We start from the raw sequence: 19,179 nt of genomic DNA, 5'->3' as shown, positions 1-19,179 counted from the left end.
TCCCGTATATTATTCAAACTTAAGAATACAGACAGGTAATTTCTGGGCCCTAGAGAATGTGGCTGAAAGTGGTGGTTGAATCAAGGACCTAGGAGACAGCTTCCCCCTTTGTCCATGCTCCTTGGAGCATAAAAGGATGGGCAGCTGCTCCTCCCTCTGAGGTTCTTGAATATGAATGGATAACTGCTCCTAGTATCAGGATCATCGGAAGGATTTCCAGTCTCCCAATGGCTCCTGCCTTTGCCCCGTCCAAAGAGTTAAGACCCCCAAGCCTTCCCCACGTTACAGGCAATTAGCTGGTTCCCCCAGTTCCTTAGAAGTTCCAAGAAGTCTCTGCAAGAAGACGCAGGACCCAATCCACCCCTTCTGGGGCCTGGGACTATTCCACGCACAAGAAGGACATCTTTGCTGTGAGAATGCAGTTTTTTTTAACCCCAAATGACCTGCGTGAAATCCCACTTCAGAATTCCCAGGCAGGAGGTTATGTATCATCTGCTAAGAAAAACGTGCCAGGGCTTTTGTATTTGGAGAGTCTGCAGACTGACATTTTTGTGCACATATTACGCGCCAGGCAGTAGGTGGTCATGGTTTCAATAGTCACAACGATTCTGTGTGTTAGGTATCATCATTTCCATTTTACACATGAGGCTCAGGGAAGTGGCTTAGCAAAGGGCATCCAACACCGCCTAAGGAAGTGCCCGAGCTGCTTCTCTTGAATGCCTGGGCTCTCTAAGACAAAGTCCACGCTGCGCCCACTGTTCAAGAAATTAACGGAGGCCGAGAGGCTTCAGGCCACACCCTTAGGCGGGAGCAAGGAAAGACTCCAAGAGCTGTCGACTGCCTCCAGAACCCATCAGCCAGTGAGGAGACAACTATCAAGTGCCGTTTATCTCAAAGTTACCACAACAAGCAGAGGCTCCCTGGAGAGGAAGCTTGGCATTATAAAGAACCCAAGAGAGAATACAATCAAATCTTCTCCACTGTGACAGCAATGGGCAAACCTGACAATGTGTCTGTCTGAGATTCCAAGGCTTGTTCCCATCAGGAACCTTCAACTGTTAAGAATGAATGATCCTTAATGTTTGCAGTCAACATATCTACAGTATGTTTTTAAAATGTTTTTTCATCTAAATATAGGGACGCTGAATCATTGTCTAACTTCTACACTTAAAAATATCCGGGCATCCCTGGTGGCGCAGTGGTTGAGAGTCCGCCTGCCGATGCAGGGGACACGGGTTCGTGCCCCGGTGTGGGAAGATCCCACGTGCCGCGGAGCGGCTGGGCCCGTGAGCCATGGCCGCTGAGCCTGCGCGTCCGGAGCCTGTGCTCCGCAACGGCAGGGGCCGCAACAGTGAGAGGCCCGCGTACCGCAAAAAAAAAAAAAAAAAAAAAAAAAAAAATACCAATGCAGTGAATAATTGTCTAATAATTAGCAGAGAGAAAGCAAAGAATTCAGCTCCGAGAGAGGAAACAGTCTTTGTGATGGGAGCCTGTTATAATTAATCACGATTACAAATGCCTCTCTGACGAGATTGCAGCCTCTGGTGAACATATACAAAGCAAATGGATGTCACCAGCTTCAGCCTCAGATGTTTCATCAAGACATCAAGATGACAAGATATGCCGTTATTAACAAAGCAGAACTAGGTGACAGACAAGAGCTGGTACCATGTTTATGTTTACATTTAATGTATATGCACCCGTGGCATATTCCATATCCTTTTTTCTTTAAATGAACACGGGGATACACACGTTAGAGATGTTGTCATAATTCTTCCTTCCTGGCATTTTACTTTCCTTTAACTTTCCACCTCGGGTTTTTAGCCCCAGTGGTTTTGGCTCCTTATTCTTCTTTAATACTCCATCAATTGAAAGAGACATGCTGTCTGAAGATCAGCTTTGGATGAACAGGTAATCAAGGGTACAACATTTTTACAGCAGAAGACTTTCCAGGAGTAACAAACATGCCTGCCAATGGTAACACCGGGATCCAGCGGGCAAAGAGTTGGAGTAATTGGAATTAGTTTGTGGATAAGGAGAGAAAAGAAGATGCACTGTAACACAGAGGGCAGAGGAGCTGCAGTCAGGGGTCTGACAGGCTCTCCAGGGAGCCAGTTGGATAAAGTTACCTGGGAGTGAAGTACGTGAGGCTCTTCAGAATTACTGAGGCATATAAAGCATTGTGGTCAGAAAGATGTTCAGAAAATGGGGAGAAATAATTATTAAATCGATCTTGAAGGCCAAACCCAACGTTCATTAGAGACGGTAGATTTATACGTATTAAGCTTTGACTCATGAATTTTTCCGAGTCTTGGAAAACACTTCCTAAATGGGTGGTGTTCTGAATGAGGGTGGATTCTGAAGGCTTTATGAGGACCACACAGATGGGGAAAGAGGATGAGAAGAAGCAGAGTCAACTGATGGTGAATGGGGACACCACAGAGTTTTCATTAAGGTCCGTCAAAATTAAGGTTCAAATAACAATCAATTACTATCCATGAGATAATCTTGCTCTAAAGTTTCTCTAAATAAAATTAAATAGCACAATTAACAAAGCCTCAGGAGAAGAGTTACAATCTCCATTGTTATTATCACCCTCCTGTCCTTGCATACTTTTTTAAGCCTAGCGGAAGGCAGGCCTTTAAACTAAAAGCACTTAATTTTATTGAAAAAAAGGCATGAACTGACTCCGTTTAAGCCAGAGATTCTCATGAGTGATGATGACAGTTGTCACTGATTGAGGACCTACTATGTTCCAGGAACTGCATTAGACACTTTATACACAGTTTCCCCTTGATCTCACAATAACCCAAGGAGATGGGCATTATTTTTTTCCCATTAATAGTCTGACATTATCTAGATCTATAGTACACTGAAAAAGATGATATGTTTCATCATGGTGGGAACAGCATGGGAAAGATGGGGACTTTCTAGGTGCTTTTGGTCATGTCCAGCAAATACGCGTCTATTAAATGACTGAAGGGTCTAATACTTGTTGGCAGTTCACAGGCTGTGAGGAATAAAAAAAATTAATAGTTTATAGGGAAATTAGGACATACACGCATAAAGAACCCATCCAGGCTAAAATAAAACACTGAAAAACCAAAGAATGATGTCATTCACTTTCATATATTTGGCTTACATTTCATGGTGGGAATTCCATAACTGATGAGTTATTGAATAAATTAATGAAATTATTGCATCAATTATTGAAATCAGTGCACCAACTGTCCAAATGCTAGATTGTGAGGTACTGGCTCTAAGAACTAAAATAGTCTGGAGAAGAAAATCTCATTATGGACTTGGGTTGTAGCAAGATTTCCTGAATGAGGTGAGGTCTGAACCGGACCTGAAGAATTTGAAATATTGGAGTTACAAAGAAGAACTGAAGTCATGCTGGGTAGCAGGAATACAGTAACCGGGCACAGAACCTCCCTCCCGGTCCCCCTCTGTAGCTCCAGCTCCCTCCTCCTCTCCCACTGCTGCTGCCTCCCAGCCTTTTGCCCTGAGTTCACCTGCTCTGTTCGCATTTGCCCTACCTTGAGCCCCGTCCAGCTAGTTCTCAGAATGCCTTGACACTAGCATTGATTTGGCTAGGGCGTCTTTGGATTAACTAGCAACGCCTCTGTCCTTTGGTGGGGAGAATAAAAACAAACAGTGTTTGTCCTGTGGATATTAGAAGCTTTTGCAAGCAAACTAATAAATTATTCTGTCTCAGAAATGATGAATCCCTCCCCCTCGCAAACAGCTGTGAAGAGGGCTTCCCCTGGAAATGTTGGTATTTGGGAGACCTTCTCAAGGCTTCCAGAAAGACATTCCTAACAGGTCCTCATAACAACCTTTCAACTCCCCTTGTGTCTCGACCCCAAAGTCAATGCCAATGTAAACACACTCTTCTCAGACTTTGTCGACAGGGGCTCAGCCCAAAACCCAGGGTTCCTCCATACACTGAGGTCTTGTTTCCCAGGGACCAGAAAAGCATCTTCTAGTGAAGGTTTCCTGAATCATTTCTAGCTTGGCTTCCGTCAGAGATTCCAGGAATTAGAGTCACTTTGTATTTTGTCTCATGACAGGTGAAGAGCTGCCCCTGATCAGAGCAAGGAATTGGTTGGATTTTTAGAAAAGTCCATACCTCCAGTTGCGGGAAAAACCTGTTGATCGTCGTGGTGACCCTCATATGACTGATCACTTTTTGACTCTGAAAAAGGCCCTGAGCTCCACACCACTGTGTTTAGGAGTCATGTTTTTTTTTATTCTGTTTTTCAGGAACAATATGAGACACCAGGAGCTGTGCTCAGCGGCAGATCCGCTTTTCCAAAACAGAGCTCACTTTTGGAGTGGAAAGAGCGATTCCACTTTTCCCAAGTGGAGAGACGGCTTCTGTTTTGCTACAGCGCGTGAGCCAACAGTGCCGTCCTTACAAGAAAAGATGAGCTGCTGGTATCTCATGAAAAAGACAACTATAAACTCTGTCAGTAAAACAGTGCCTCGTATTTCCAAAATAGCGTTCCAACCCTCCCGGCGCAAGGGAGCTCACAGAAGATCCTGAGAAAGGGGTAAAAGAACAAGGATAGAGCAGGAAAGTTTAACTGGTGTCAGGGGGTAGCAGGTGGAGGTCCAAATCCTGCGGTGGGAAATACTGTTTGGAGATGCTGGTGTCAGTCTTTAATAAATACTTTCTTGTGAGGGCTTAAAGTTTTTCCTCTGGGATTTAAAATACTTAGGTCTATAAATCCAATATTTTGATGGCAAAAGTCCTGCCTTTTTTATTACATAATATGAAAAAAAACACCCTCCTATAGGAACAGACCAGTAATGAAGGAAAAAACTCTGCAGATCTGAAGGATATAGTTTTGATTACCAAGATCAGAGCAGCTCCTTTTGTTGATTTTATAACTCCAGCTAATTTCACTTCCTGTCCGGGTATTATTTCCTGGTAAAGGTAGGAAGAAAGTCCCAGCACTTGACAGGCCTGCCTTCCCTGAAATTAACAGATTGCCCACACGAGAGACGTCGGTGTGTGCCAGCCCTCCAACGAGGAAGGAGCAGGTTCAGGACCTGGCACTGTGCAGCCGAGTGGCACTGCTCCCAGAACTCTCATCCAATAAAGAGCCATTATGGGATCTGGACCCTTCAACATACAGGACAAATGACTCAAATGAAAAGCACAATACACGTTGAGTGGAACCTGAAACTTGAATGGAGTGGTAATCACTTCCTTAGTAGAGACCACATTATTTTTCATGCAACTTCATTCTGTAATTCAGTCCCTGCCTAGTGTAATAGTACAGATTTCCCTTTATCAGTTAAGTGAGAATGATTACTATGACAACCATTAAGCAATATAGGTTACTAGCATTGGTGGGGAAGAGAAGTGGAAAATTGTTAGGGGATATGGGAAGGGATTGGCATTCAACAGGAAGAAACAAAACATCTCAAAACACAAGGGAGTGCCGACGCTTTCCATATGGGATCAACACAAACTGTAGTTCAGCTACTGGGAACTTTGAGACCGTATCGAACGATGTAAGAAACTAAATCTAAAATCGGGTCCAGGGCTTCCAAACGGTTGTGATTTGTATGTGAGAATGAGGTCTCCGGCATGAGGTAGGCCTGAGGCTGGGGGACTAAGGTCCAGATTAAGGGCATCTAGGTGCAGGTGGCACCCCATTGTTAAGCTTCAGGTGGTGCAGACTGGGGATCTAGTGCTTAGACTCAACTACCGAGGAGTCTGGGACGAGTCAGGGTGCTGATTCAGGCTGAGCCATAGTTTCCATCTGGGTGACCTGGAGTGACTCATTATGCAACAGCCAACCTCACCACCAAAGAAAAAACAGATGCCACTCTCAGCTAAGCTTTCTCAAATGAATACATAGGAGGGGACAGTTGAATTAGACACCATGGATCAAATGAAAACCACTCTTCCAGCTGGACCAATGTACCGAACTCCACGTTCCTCAGTTTTAGAACTAGGTTTTTCTATCTCTGAGCCAATTATATATTTCAGCTAATCAATTTTGACCAGAAACATGGTCTGTCTCAAATAAGCCTCTTTGCTTATGATCTGGAACTTAGAATTGGTCACACTATCCTAACAGGGTCACTCGCTCTACTTACTTTCTGACATATACAACTAACAACAGACTTATGTCCACATACATGTACCACTTTAATAAAAACATCCCCAATATCTGTGAGAGGATAAAAGTATTTCAACAGAAAGGCCATTGGATTCAATGTTCGATTTTTGATTTTCATTCATCATTTTTGACCAGCATGGTTTCACCTCCATAAGTAATTTAAAAAGAAGATAGGCATTTTATTTTATTTATTTTTTAATTTTAAATGTGTTAATTGTTTCTATCAATTTGTGATTATGTCTTTGTAGTAGGTAGCTTGTACCTGGTTGAAAGTACAAATAAATATTTCTTCCCGTAACCAGCATTAAATCTTCCCATGTTATCCACTCACCAGAATTAAGCAAAATGATGGATTTGAGGCACACAAACTCCTCTCCCTGGAGATTCATCATACGGAACCGAGACGACGTAGCCAGCAACATGTCAAAGATCTCCACCATGCCCTCAACACATTTTCCCTGGTTCCTATGAAAACACAGGAAAAAGGAATTAAAGAACGGGAAAGCTTCCAGAAGACATGATAAGGTTCACATTCATAAAAATTTACTGGCTCCAAATCTGTAACAAAAACCCACAGCCCATTCTCTTCATAGAGCATGAACATTCATTTGAATTCTAGAAGGCAAGATGAAGAAAGATTTTCCATCAATAAAACATTTTCATTTCAAATTCTTAGAAGAGATGTATTATTCAATCCCCAAATCTGTCATGCTGAATATGAAGTTCTTCAACCTATGGGTAATTAAAAATGATTCGAATTCAGATAAATAATTTTTCTAATAAATATTTATCAAACTGCTACTATATTCTAGACGTTGTGGTAGTAATGAGAATAAAAATAGGGCCTCTAATCTCAATATGCTCACGACATGAAATAATATAATCAGTTTTAATAGACATATAAAATGCTTTTGAAATACAGGACAAACTATGAAAACTATGAGCTGTAGTTGTGCTGGAACCATTGGTGTTGCCTAGGATGACAGGTAAAGATTTGCCGAGTGGGTGGCATTTGAGCTGACATTTTAAGAAAATGTAAATAGGATTTCATTGAGCTGAGGTGTGAAAGCATCATTGGAAGAGGCCCTAAACATGGAAAGGAGGAACAGTGTGAAAGAACTTGGAGCAGTGTGCTATAAGCAGAAGGAGATAGGAGAGTAATCTGGGAAAGAAGGACAATGTCGGTTGATGAAGGATGTCCTACATCATTATATAAGAAGTTTAGGCTTTTTTCCTGTACAACAGAGCTTTGGCATCAAGGATTTAGCATTAATAGTTGCAACTACTGAATAAGCAAACTCAAAGGTTCAAAACATGTAATATTTTCAAAAGAAAGTATTAGTATCTTCTCCGTAGGGTTGGTGCAAAAATTAAATGCAGAGGTAGATGATACATGTGAAAGGAATTCATTCATCTTGTTATTCATGAGCTGAATTTTGGGCATGATGGGTTTGGGGGGCTAGAAAGAAGCTAGAATATTTTATGCGTATGCAAACATATGTTTGTGCAATATATAAAAATTTAAAACATGAACAGTAAACACATTGTCCAGCACCTTGTTTTGTTTTTAATTGATATATTTCGGGGTTCTTCATCAACGGTTTTTAAGAGCTGCATAATTTTTCAGTAAACAAAATGCTATTATTTCTCTAACTACTTCTTTGTTGGTTGATATTTAGTTTGATTTCGAGTATTGTGCTGTTACAAACATTTCATACAATGACTATACTTATGTTTATGTCTAGACACATGTATAAATAGCTATAGAATAAATTCCTAGAAGCCAAATTGCTAGATTGGAGGACTTATGTATTCTTAATTTGGACAAATAGTTCAAATATTGCTTCTAAAGAGCTTGTACCATTAGGCTGTTGGTTGGAGAATATATTGGTATAAGCTCTTCCTCTGAGCTGCCTGCTTTTGTACTTTGCCCATATTTTTGGTCATTTTCACATTGATTCTTAAGAGCTCTTTATATATTACAGTAATTAGCCTTTTGTTCTATGTGCTTTTAATTATTTTCTCACTATGTGTCATATTTTTCTTTTGATTTTGTTTCTAGTATTTTCTTCTGCAAAATATTCAATTATTAAATAATCAAATTTATCAAACTTTCATTTATGGCTTTAGAACAGTATGTCTTGCTTGAAAAGGTCATTCTCCCTTCCAGTAACATATTAAAAACTACCTTATGTTTCCTTCTAATACAGTTCCATGTCTTTACACTTAAATCTTTGATCTTCTGGGATTTATTTTTATAACCACTTTATTGAGATATAATATCATATCATATCATTCACCCATTTAAAGTGTACAATTCAATGGATTTTAGTATATTTATAGAGTTGTGCAATCATCATTTGAGATTTCCTTTGGTGTAAGATGCGAGACAGGGATTCAGCTTCGTATTTTTCCAGGCAGCTACTTAGTTTTCTTAACACCATTTATGGAATAAGCCATCTTTTTTCACAGTGACTTAAAATATGCTAGGTGGGGCTTCCCTGGTGGCGCAGTGGTTGGGAGTCTGCCTGCCGATGCAGGGGGCGCGGGTTCATGCCCCGGTCCAGGAGGGTCCCGCGTGCCGTGGGGCGGCTGGGCCTGTGGGCCGTGGCCGCTGGGCCTGCGTGTCCAGAGCCTGTGCTCCACGGCGGGAGAGGCCACGGCGGTGAGAGGCCCGCGTACCGCAAAAAAAAAAAAAAAAAAAAATATATATATATATATATATATATATATATATATATATATATATATGCTAGGCACTTTTGATAAATTCATTTACTTCTTACAACTGCCCTTAATGGTTAGTATTATTTTCCCTATTTTCCAAATGAGGAAATTAGGACTCAGACTTGTTAAGTCAAACCACACTGCCTACCAACCAAATGCAAGTATTCCAACAATACGATTTTCTTTGTCTTCCTTTCTTGCTCTACTTTAATTCATTCAAAGAGACTTATTGAGGGCCCCTTATATATCAGGCTTTGTGCTAACATTAGGGGACAGAGAAGAAAGCCACGGCCCTTGTTAATGAAGAGATCAGGATGGGTGGAAGGGGTGAGATAAATTAGGAGTTTGGAATTAGCAGATACACACTACTCTACATAAAATAGATAAACAACAAGATCCTACTATATAGCACAGGGAACTATATTCAATATCTTGTGATAAACTATAATGCAAAAGAACCTGAAAAAGAATATATATATATGTGTACGTATGTATATATAAATAAAATACATATATATATAACTGAATAACTTTGCTATATACCAGAAACTAACACAACATTGTATATCAACTATACTTCAATAAAAATTTTAAATAAATAAAGAGATCCAGAACAGGGGCAAACAGACAAGAAAAAGATGAGTGCAATACAACAGGATACATTCCCCAGAAGAGGTATAGAAAGAGTCTTATATCTAATGTCAGTCTCCCCAGATTTACCCCAGATCAATATTGAAGCAATTGTCATAGAATTCTCCGATAAAGCTAAAAAGAGTTTTTATGTAAGATGCTTAGAATGGCATGTAGCACACCGTAGGGGCCATATTTAAGTCTTAGCTACAGACGTATTGATAAATAGGTAGATCCATAGGTATCTGGGTAGAGGTTGGCCTTTTTACCTGAAGTATCCAGAAAACAATTGCCACAGTGCATTTTGCTTTGTGGAAGTCCAGGTGCATGAGAGCTTGACATAAGCAGAGAGGAATCTTTAAAAGCTATATTGGCAAGGCGGACCTTCAAGATGGCGGAGGAGTAAGACGTGGAGATCACCTTCCTCCCCACAAATACATCAAAAATATATCTACATGTGGAACAACTCCTACAGAACACCTACTGAACGCTGGTAGAAGACCTCAGACTTCCCAAAAGGCAAGAAAATCCCCATGTGCCTGGGTAAGGCAAAAGAAAAAAGAAAAAACAGAGACAAAGGAATAGGGACAGGACCTGCATCTCTGGGAGGGAGCTGTGAAGGAGGAAAAGTTTCCACACACTAGGGAGCCCCTTCACTGGTGGAGACTGCGGGCGGGAGGGAGGGAAGCTTCGGAGCCACAGAAGAGACCACAGCAACAGGTGTGCAGAGGGCAAAGCGAAGAGATTTCCGCACAGAGGATCAGGGCCGACTGGCACTCACCAGCCTGAGAGGCTTGTCTGCTCACCCGCTGGGGTGGGTGGGGGCTGGGAGCTGAGGCTCGGGCTTCGGAGGTCAGATCCCAGGGAGAGGACTGGGGTTGGCTGCGAGAACACAGACTGAAGGGGGCTATTGCACCACAGCTAGCCGGGAGGGAGTCCGGGAAATGTCTGGAACTGCCTAAGAGGCAAGAGACCATTGTTTCAGGGTGCGCAAGGAGAGGGGATTCCTTCCCTGTCTGCCCACAGAAGGCAGAGCACTGCCTAAACGAGCTCCAGAGACGGCTGTGAGCTGTGGCTATCAGCACAGACACCAGAGACAGGGACGAAACACTAACGCTGCTGATGCAGCCACCAAGAATCCTGTGTGCAAGCACAGGTCACTATCCACACCCCTCCCCCACGGGGAGCCCGTGCAGCCTGCAACTGACAGGGTCCCGTGATCCAGGGACAACTTCCCTGGGAGAACACACAGCGCGCTTCAGGCTGTTGAAACGTCACACCGGCGTCTGCCACTGCAGGCTCATCCTGCATTCCAATTATAACTACTGTACCCCTCCTTCCCCCAGGCATGAGTGAGCCAGAGCCCCCTAATCAGCCACTGCTTTAACCCTCTCCTGTGTGGGCGGGGAACACTACACGCAGAGGCGGGGCCAAATCCAAAGCTGAACCCCAGGAGCTGTGCAAACAAAGAAGAGAAAGGGAAATCTCTCCTGGCAGCCTCAGAAGCAGCAGATTACATCCCCACAATCAAGTTGATGTACCCTGCATCTGTGGAATACCTGAATAGACAATGAATAAACGCAAAATTGAGGCGGTGGACTTTGGGAGGAGCTGTAGACTTGGGGTTTTCTGTCTGCAACTGACTTCTTTCTGATTTTTATGTTTATCTTAGTAGTTTTTAGCACTTGTTATCACTGGTGGATATGTTTATTGATTTGGTTGCTCTCTTCTTTTTTTTTAATTATTTTTTTATTTTAATAATTTTTTTTATTTTAATAATTTCATTTCATTTTTATTTTCTTTCTTTTTTTCTCCCATTTCTTCTGAGCTGTGTGGCTGACAGGGTCTTGGTGCTACGGCCTGGTGTCAGGCCTGAGCCTCTGAGGTGGGAGAGCTAAGTTCAGGACATTGGACCACCAGAGACCTCCTGGCCCCATGTAATATCAATTGTCGAGAGCTCTACCAGATATCTCCATCTCAATGCTAAGACCCAGCTCCAACCAACGGCCAGCAAGCTCCAGTGCTGGATGCCCCATAAAAAACAACTAGCAAGACAGGAACACAACACCACCCATTAGCAGAGAGGCTGTCTAAAATCATACTAAGTTCACAGACACCCCAAAACACACCACCGGATGCAGCCCTGCCCACCAGAACACAGGCACCAGTCCCCTCCACCAGGAAGCCTACACAAGCCACTGAACCAACCTTACCTACTGGGGACAGACACCAAAAATAACAGGAACTACAAACCTGCAGCCTGTGAAAAGGAGACCCCAAACACAGTAAGTTAAACAAAATGAAAAGACAGAGAAATATGTAGCAGATGAAGGAGCAAGTTAAAAACGGACCAGAACAAACTAATGAAGAGGAAATAGGCAGTCTACCTGAAAGAGAATTCAGAGTAATGATAGTAAAGATGATGCAAAATCTTGGAAATAGAATGGAGAGAATATAAGAAATGTTTAACAAGGACCTGGAAGAACTAAAGAGCGAACAAACAATGATGAACAACACAATAAATGAAATTAAAAATTCTCTAGAAGGAATCAATAGCAGAATAACTGAGGCAGAAGAACGGATAAGTGACCTGGAAGGTAAAATAGTGGAAATAACTACCACAGAGCAGAATAAAGAAAAAAGAATGAAAAGAATTGAAGACAGTCTAAGAGACCTCTGGGACAACACTAAATGCACCAACATTCGAATTATAAGGGTCCCAGAAGAAAAAGAGTAAAAAAAGGGTCTGAGAAAATATTTGAAGAGATTATAGTTGAAAACTTCCCTAACATGGGAAAGAAATAGTCAGTCAAGTCCAGGAAGCACAGAGAGTCCCATATAGGATAAATCCAAGGAGAAACATGCCAAGACATATTAATCAAACTATCAAAAATTAAATACAAAGAAAAAATGTTAAAAGCAGCAAGGGAAAAGCAACAAATATAATACAAAGGAATCCCCATAAGGTTAACAGCTGATCTTTTGGCAGAAGCTCTGCAAGCCAGAGGGAGTGGGAGGACATATTTAAAGTGATGAAAGGGAAAAACCTACAACCAATATTCTCCACCCAGCAAGGATCTCATTCAGATTCGATGGAGAAATTAAAACCTTTATAGACAAGCAAAAGTTAAGAGAATTCAGCACCACCAAACCAGCTTTACAACAAATGCTAAAGGAACTTCTCTAGGCAGGAAACACAAGATAAGGAAAAGACTGACAATAACAAACCCCCCAAAAGTAAGAAAACAGTAATAGGAACATACATATTGATAATTACCTTAAATGTAAATGGATTAAATGCTCCCACCAAAAGACACAGACTGGCTGAAGAGATACAAGAAAAAGACCCATATATATATGCTGTCTACAAAGACCAACTTCAGATCTAGGGACACATACAGACTGAAAGTGAGGGGATGGAAAAAGATATTCCATGCAAATTGAAATCAAAAGAAAGCTGGAGTAGCAATTCTCATATCAGACAAAATGGGCTTTAAAATAAAGCCTATTACAAGAGGCAAAGAAGGACACTACATAATGATCAAGGGATCAATCCAAGAAGAAGATATAACAATTGTAAATATTTATGCACCCAACATAGGAGCACCTCAATACATAAGGCAAATGCTAACAGCCATAAAAGGGGAAATCGACAGTTTAACACAATAATAGTAGGTGACTTTAACACCCCACTTTCACCAATGGACTGATCATCCAAAATGAAAATAAATAAGGAAACATAAGCTTTAAATGACACATTAAACAAGATGGACTTATGTGATATTTATAGGACATTCCATCCAAAAACAACAGAATACACTTTCTTCTCAAGTGCTCATGGAACATTCTCCAGGATAGATCATACCTTGGGTCACAAATCAAGCCTTGGTAAATTTATGAACATTGAAATTGTATCAAGTATCTTTTCCGACCACAATGCTATGAGACTAGATATCAATTACAGGAAAAAAACTGTAAAAACTACAAACACATGGAGGCTAAACAATACACTGCTAAATAACGAAGAGATCACTGAAGAAATCAGAGGAAATCAAAAAATGCTTAGAAACAAATGACGATGAAAACACGATGACCCAAAACCTATGGGATGCAGCAAAAGCAGTTCTAAGAGGGAAGTTTATAGCAATACAAGCCTACCTCCAGAAACAAGAAAAATCTCAAATAAACAACGTAACCTTACACCTAAAGCAGTTAGAAAAAGAAGAACAAAAAAACCTAAAGTTAGCAGAAGGAAAGAAATCAGATCAGAAATAAATGAAAAAGAAATGAAGGAAACAAAAGCAAAAATTAACAAAAGTAAAAGCTGGTTCTTTGAGAAGACAAACAAAATTGATAAACCACTAGGCAGCCTCATCAAGCAAAAAACGGGGAAGACTCAAATCAACAGAAATAGAAATGAAAAAGGAGAAGTAACAACTGACCCTGCAGAAATACAAAGAATTGTGAGGGATTAATACAAGCAACTCTATGCCAATAGAATGGACAACCTGAAGGAATGGACAAATTCTTAGAAAAGCACAACCTTCAGAGACTGAACCAGGAAGAAACAGAAAACATAAACAGACCAATCACAAGGACTGAAATTGAAACTGTGATTAAAAATCTTCCAACAAACAGAAGCCCAGGACCAGATGGATTCACAGGCAAATTCTACCAAACATTTAGAGAAGAGCTAATACCCATCCTTCTCAAACTCTTCCAAAATATAGCAGAGGGAGGAAAACTCCCAAATTCATTCTATGAGGCCACCATCACCCTGATACCAAAACCAGACAAAGATGTCACAAAAAAAAGAAAACTACAGGCCAGTATCACTGATGAACATAGATGCAAAAATCCTCAACAAAATACTAGCAAACAGAATCCAACAGCACATTAAAAGGATCATACACCATGATCAAGTGGGGTTTATCCCAGGAATGCAAGGATTCTTCGATATAGGCAAATCAATCAATGTGATACACCATATTAACAAACAGAAGGATAAAAACCATTTGATAATCTCAGTAGATGCAGAAAAAGCTTTTGACAAAATTCAACACCTATTTATCATAAAAACTCTCCAGAAAGTAGGCATAGAGGGAACTTACCTCAACATAATAAAGGCCATATATGACAAGCCCACAGCCAACATCATTCTCATATGGTGAAAAACTGAAACCATTTCCTCTAAAATCAGGAACAAGACAAGGATGCCCACTCTCACCACTATTATTCAACATAGTTTTGGAGGTTTTAGCCATAGCAATCAGAGAAGAAACAGAAATAAAAGGAATACAAATCAGAAAAGAAGAAGTAAAGCTGTCACTGTTTGCAGATGACATGATACTATACATAGAGAATCCTAAAGATGCTACCAGAAAACTACTAGAGCTAATCAGTGAATCGGGTAAAGTAGCAAGATACAAAATTAATGCACAGAAATCTTTTGCATTCCGATACACTAATGATGAAAAATTTGAAAGAGAAATTAAGGAAACACCCCCATGTACCATTGCAACAAAAAGAATAACATACCTAGGAATAAACCTACCTAAGGAGACAAAAGACCTGTGTTCAGAAAACTATAAGACACTGATGAAAAAAATTAAAGATGATACAAACAGATGGAGAAATATACCATGTTCTTGGATTGGAAGAATCTACATTGTGAAAATGACTATACTACCCAAAGCAATCCACAGATTCAGTGCAATCCCTATCAAACTACCAATGGCATTTTTCACAGAACTAGAACAAAAAATTTCACAGTTTGCATGGAAACACAAAAGACCACTAATAGCCAAAGCAATCTTGAGAAAAAAAAATGGAGGTGGAGAAATCAGGCTCCCTGACTTCAGACAATACTACAAAGCTACAGTAATCAAGACAGTATGGTACTGGCACAAAAACAGAAATACAGATCAATGGAACAGGATAGGAACCCCGAGATAAATCCACGTAAATATGGTCACCTTATCTTTGATAAAGGAGGCAAGAATATACAATGGAGAAAGGACAGCCTCTTCAATAAATGGTGCTAGGAAAACTGGACAGCTACATGGAAAATAATGAAATTAGAACAGTGCCTAATACCATACACACACACACACAAAATTCAAAATGGATTAAAGACCTAAATGTAAGGCCAGACACTATAAAACTATTAGAGGAAAACATAGGCAGAACACTCTATGACATACATCACAGCAAGATCCTTTTTGACCCACCTCCTAGTGAAATGGAAATAAAAACAAAAATAAACAAATGGGACCTACTGAAACTTAAATGCTTTTGCACAGCAAAGGAAACCATAAATAAGACGAAAAGACAACCTTCAGAATGGGATAAAATATTTGCAAATGAAGCAACTGACAAAGGATTAATTTCCAAAATATAGAAGCAGCTCATTCAGCTGAATATCAAAAAAACAAACAACCCAATCCAAAAATGGACAGAAGATCTAAATAGAAATTTCTCCAAAGGAGATATATAGATTGCCAACAAACACATGATAGGATGCTCAACATCACTAATTATTAGAGAAATACAAATCAAAACTACAATGAGGTATCACCTCACACTGGTCAGAATGGCCATCATCTAAAAATCTACAAAAAATAAATGCTGGAGAGGGTGTGGAGAAAAGGAACCCTCTTGCACTGTTGGTGGGAATGTAAATTGATACAGCCACTATGGAGAACAGTATGGAGGTTCCTTAAAAAACTAAAAATAGAACTACCATATGACCCAGCAATCCCACTACTGGGCATATACCCTGAAAAAAACATAATTCAAAAGAAGTCATGAACCACAATGTTCATTGCAGCACTATTTACAATAGCCAGGACATGGAAGCAACCTAAGTGTCCATCAACAGATGAATTGATAAAGAACATGTAGCACATATATACAATGGAATATTACTCATCCATAAAAGGAATAGAAATTGAGTTATTTGTAGTGAGATGGATGGACCTAGAGTCTGTCATACAGAGTGAAGTAAGTCAGAAAGAGAAAAACAAATATCATATGCTAACTCATATATATGGAATCTAAAAAAAAAAAAAAAGGTTCTGAAGAACCTAGGGGCAGGACAGGAATAAAAACGCAGATGTAGAGAGTGGACTTGACGACATGGGGGGTGGGAAGGTTAAGTTGGGACGAAGAGAGAGAGTGACATGGACATATATACACTACCAAACGTAAAATAGATAGCTAGTGGGAAGCAGCCACATAGCACAGGGATATTAGCTCGGTGCTCTGTGTCCGCCTAGAGGGGTGGGATAGGGAGGGTGGGAGGGAGATGCAAGAGGGAGGGGATATGGGGACATATGTATACATATAGCTGATACACTTTGTTATACAGTGGAAACTAACACACCATTGTAAAGCAATTATACTCCAATAAAGATGTTAAAGAAAAAAAAAAAGAAAGCAAGCTATATTGGCTCCTCGAGGGGATGAGCTGGTGATCACACCAAAAGGTGAGTTGGCCTTAAGCCCTAGTGAGCCTTAAACTAGAAGTGGCCTTAATCTAGAAGTGAGCTTTTCTTGTCCTGTAGTTGAATTTTTTTAAGTGGCACATTTTCTTTCTGGTGAAAAAATAAACAAGGAGAGGGGCAAATGTTTGGAGGATAAAGCTTTAAAAGTAACAACTCACAGCCAAAATAGTGAAATGTTCCTTTCTCAGTATAAAGTCTTTGTTTACTTAACAGACTGCACACCGGCAGGGGAGGACATCTCTGTGTGGGAGGGAGCCTGTGTTCACCTGCTGTGAGCAAAAGTTCAGATCAGAAACTGAGAAAGTGGAGTCTTAACAATTCTCTTCTCATTCCCTTTCAATAGTCTCCCACATTTTCCCATGAGGAGCTTGTTCTGTACTCTTCCAGAGAGAGTGTATTCTTCTCAGCCTCTTCTCACTGGATATCCTGCTATTTCTAAGCAGCAATTATTATCTGGCCACAGCACAGTGCTGACACTTCAGCACACATTAGGACTGAGCCCTCAGCCATGGCACACACCCACAAGTCTCAATTCAGTTCTCGCTATGCGTGTGTGTGCGTGTGTGTGTGTGTGTGTGTGTGTTTTACTTCAGAGGACGTGGAGGGAGCATACGTTATGTATAAATCATTGAGACAATATGATAGAAGGACCCTGGGGCTTACCTTCCGTACAAACAGAAGAGCTTCATATTTGCTGGTGGGGGTCTCAAATTTGAGGGCTCTTGGGGGAATATTCACTGCAGTGAAGCTGCAATTTTCTAAGCAATGCTCTAAGAGTCTGGAAGAACTTTACGCTGATGACTCCAAAAGAATGAACACACTACCTTTCAATGGGAAAAACTCACTTGGTCTAAATACTTCAGCCAATCCATTATTTGTGTAATAAATTAAAAGTGTGTACTTTGATGGCCCTGATGATATTTTCAGTAAATCACTAGAATGTTGCCTGCATGGAAATGACTGATTACGTGGTATGTGAGGGTCTCTCACCGGCATTACCACCAGGTGAAAATGCTTGCCATGTGAGCTAGTGGACAGGTGATTTGTCACCGTAAGATCAGGTACAAATCTATGTGGACTTGGAAGGTTAACTGACACTTGTCACCTGCCCGACACAAAGGAACCCTTTACTGTCCACTGAGGTCATTACACATTGGGGTCAGGGCTTCATTTTCAAAGCCCTGTCGAAATATCCTACACTAACTTCAAGGAGCCAGTCAGGCTAGCACATTTAACTCAATTTCAGGGGACCCGATGAATCAATGCCTCAGAGATGGGGTGATGGTTAAGAATCGGGAGGTAACCTGTCTATGATAAGACAAGATTAGTCTAAATCCATGAGGTACTCTTGAGGCTGTGAGACACATGGGGCTTGGAAGAACAAGATTTATTTTTAAAAGAAGCACAGCTTCAGGCATAGAGCAGGAGTAGTTTACCAAGCAGACCAGCCCATGACTCCCACTGTGAGACACGTCAGCCTGCAGTGACGAATTCCACCAATCACGTCAGTCTGGCATTCAGAGCACCTCAGAACCACCTCATTCTGCTCCTTACCCTCTGCCAGTGAAGTCCAACTGCACTTAAGTCATGGGAGAAGAAACAGGTTTGAAAAGAACATTTGCTCATGGAAGTTTCTCCTCTCTAGAAACGAGCACCTGTTTTTCAGAAGCCCTTAGGTACCTATTGCTCCACGTGGGAAATAAAGAGCTCTAATGAGGGTGTGCAGATCAAACCTGCTTGTATACCTTCAAAAATAATTTTACAAAGTGTAAAATTACCCCCTAGCCTCTCTTTGTATAAATGGATATTGATAGATGGAAACCGAAAACCCCCAGGGGATCAACAGAAGACATTCAATTTAGCTGTCCTGAAAAAATTTACAATAGAGTTAGAAAAAACGTTAAGAATTAAGAGGCTGTTTAATATCAATAGTGGCAGGTTTAGTTGTATTTAAAGAGCTTCTGTATCTTTGATGCTACAAAATCTCTCAGCACATGCTCTGATATGCTGTGACTCCATAACTCTTTGTATGATCAAGAGGTTTACATATACAACCCACTGATGTGTGGGACAAAACGCTGAAGATGGCAAGTTGGAAGTGATATACCTTGAAAGATGCAAAATTTGAATGGTTGTATCTCAAAGCTGATTACTTGAGAGGAAAGTGGGTTAAGATT

At 40.7% G+C, this 19,179-nt stretch overlaps 1 protein-coding gene across 4 annotated transcripts in view; it reads right to left on the bottom strand.

Annotated features, from left to right (window-relative positions):
* ESR1 (estrogen receptor 1) overlaps positions 1-19,179 on the bottom strand; it is a 393,643-nt gene that overhangs the window by 21,271 nt on the left and 353,193 nt on the right. For all 4 annotated transcript variants that reach the window (XM_079939174.1, XM_079939176.1, XM_079939177.1 and 1 more), the window contains one exon: positions 6,472-6,605. In XM_079939174.1, coding sequence (XP_079795300.1) covers positions 6,472-6,605 — 134 coding nt within the window. The remainder of the gene's footprint in view (positions 1-6,471; positions 6,606-19,179) is intronic.

Source organism: Stenella coeruleoalba, assembly GCF_951394435.1.
Source record: "Stenella coeruleoalba genome assembly, chromosome: 12".
Classification (NCBI taxonomy): domain Eukaryota; kingdom Metazoa; phylum Chordata; class Mammalia; order Artiodactyla; family Delphinidae; genus Stenella; species Stenella coeruleoalba.
The sequence above is the reverse complement of the archived record's forward strand: the minus strand, read 5'-3'. Positions and strand labels throughout refer to the sequence as shown.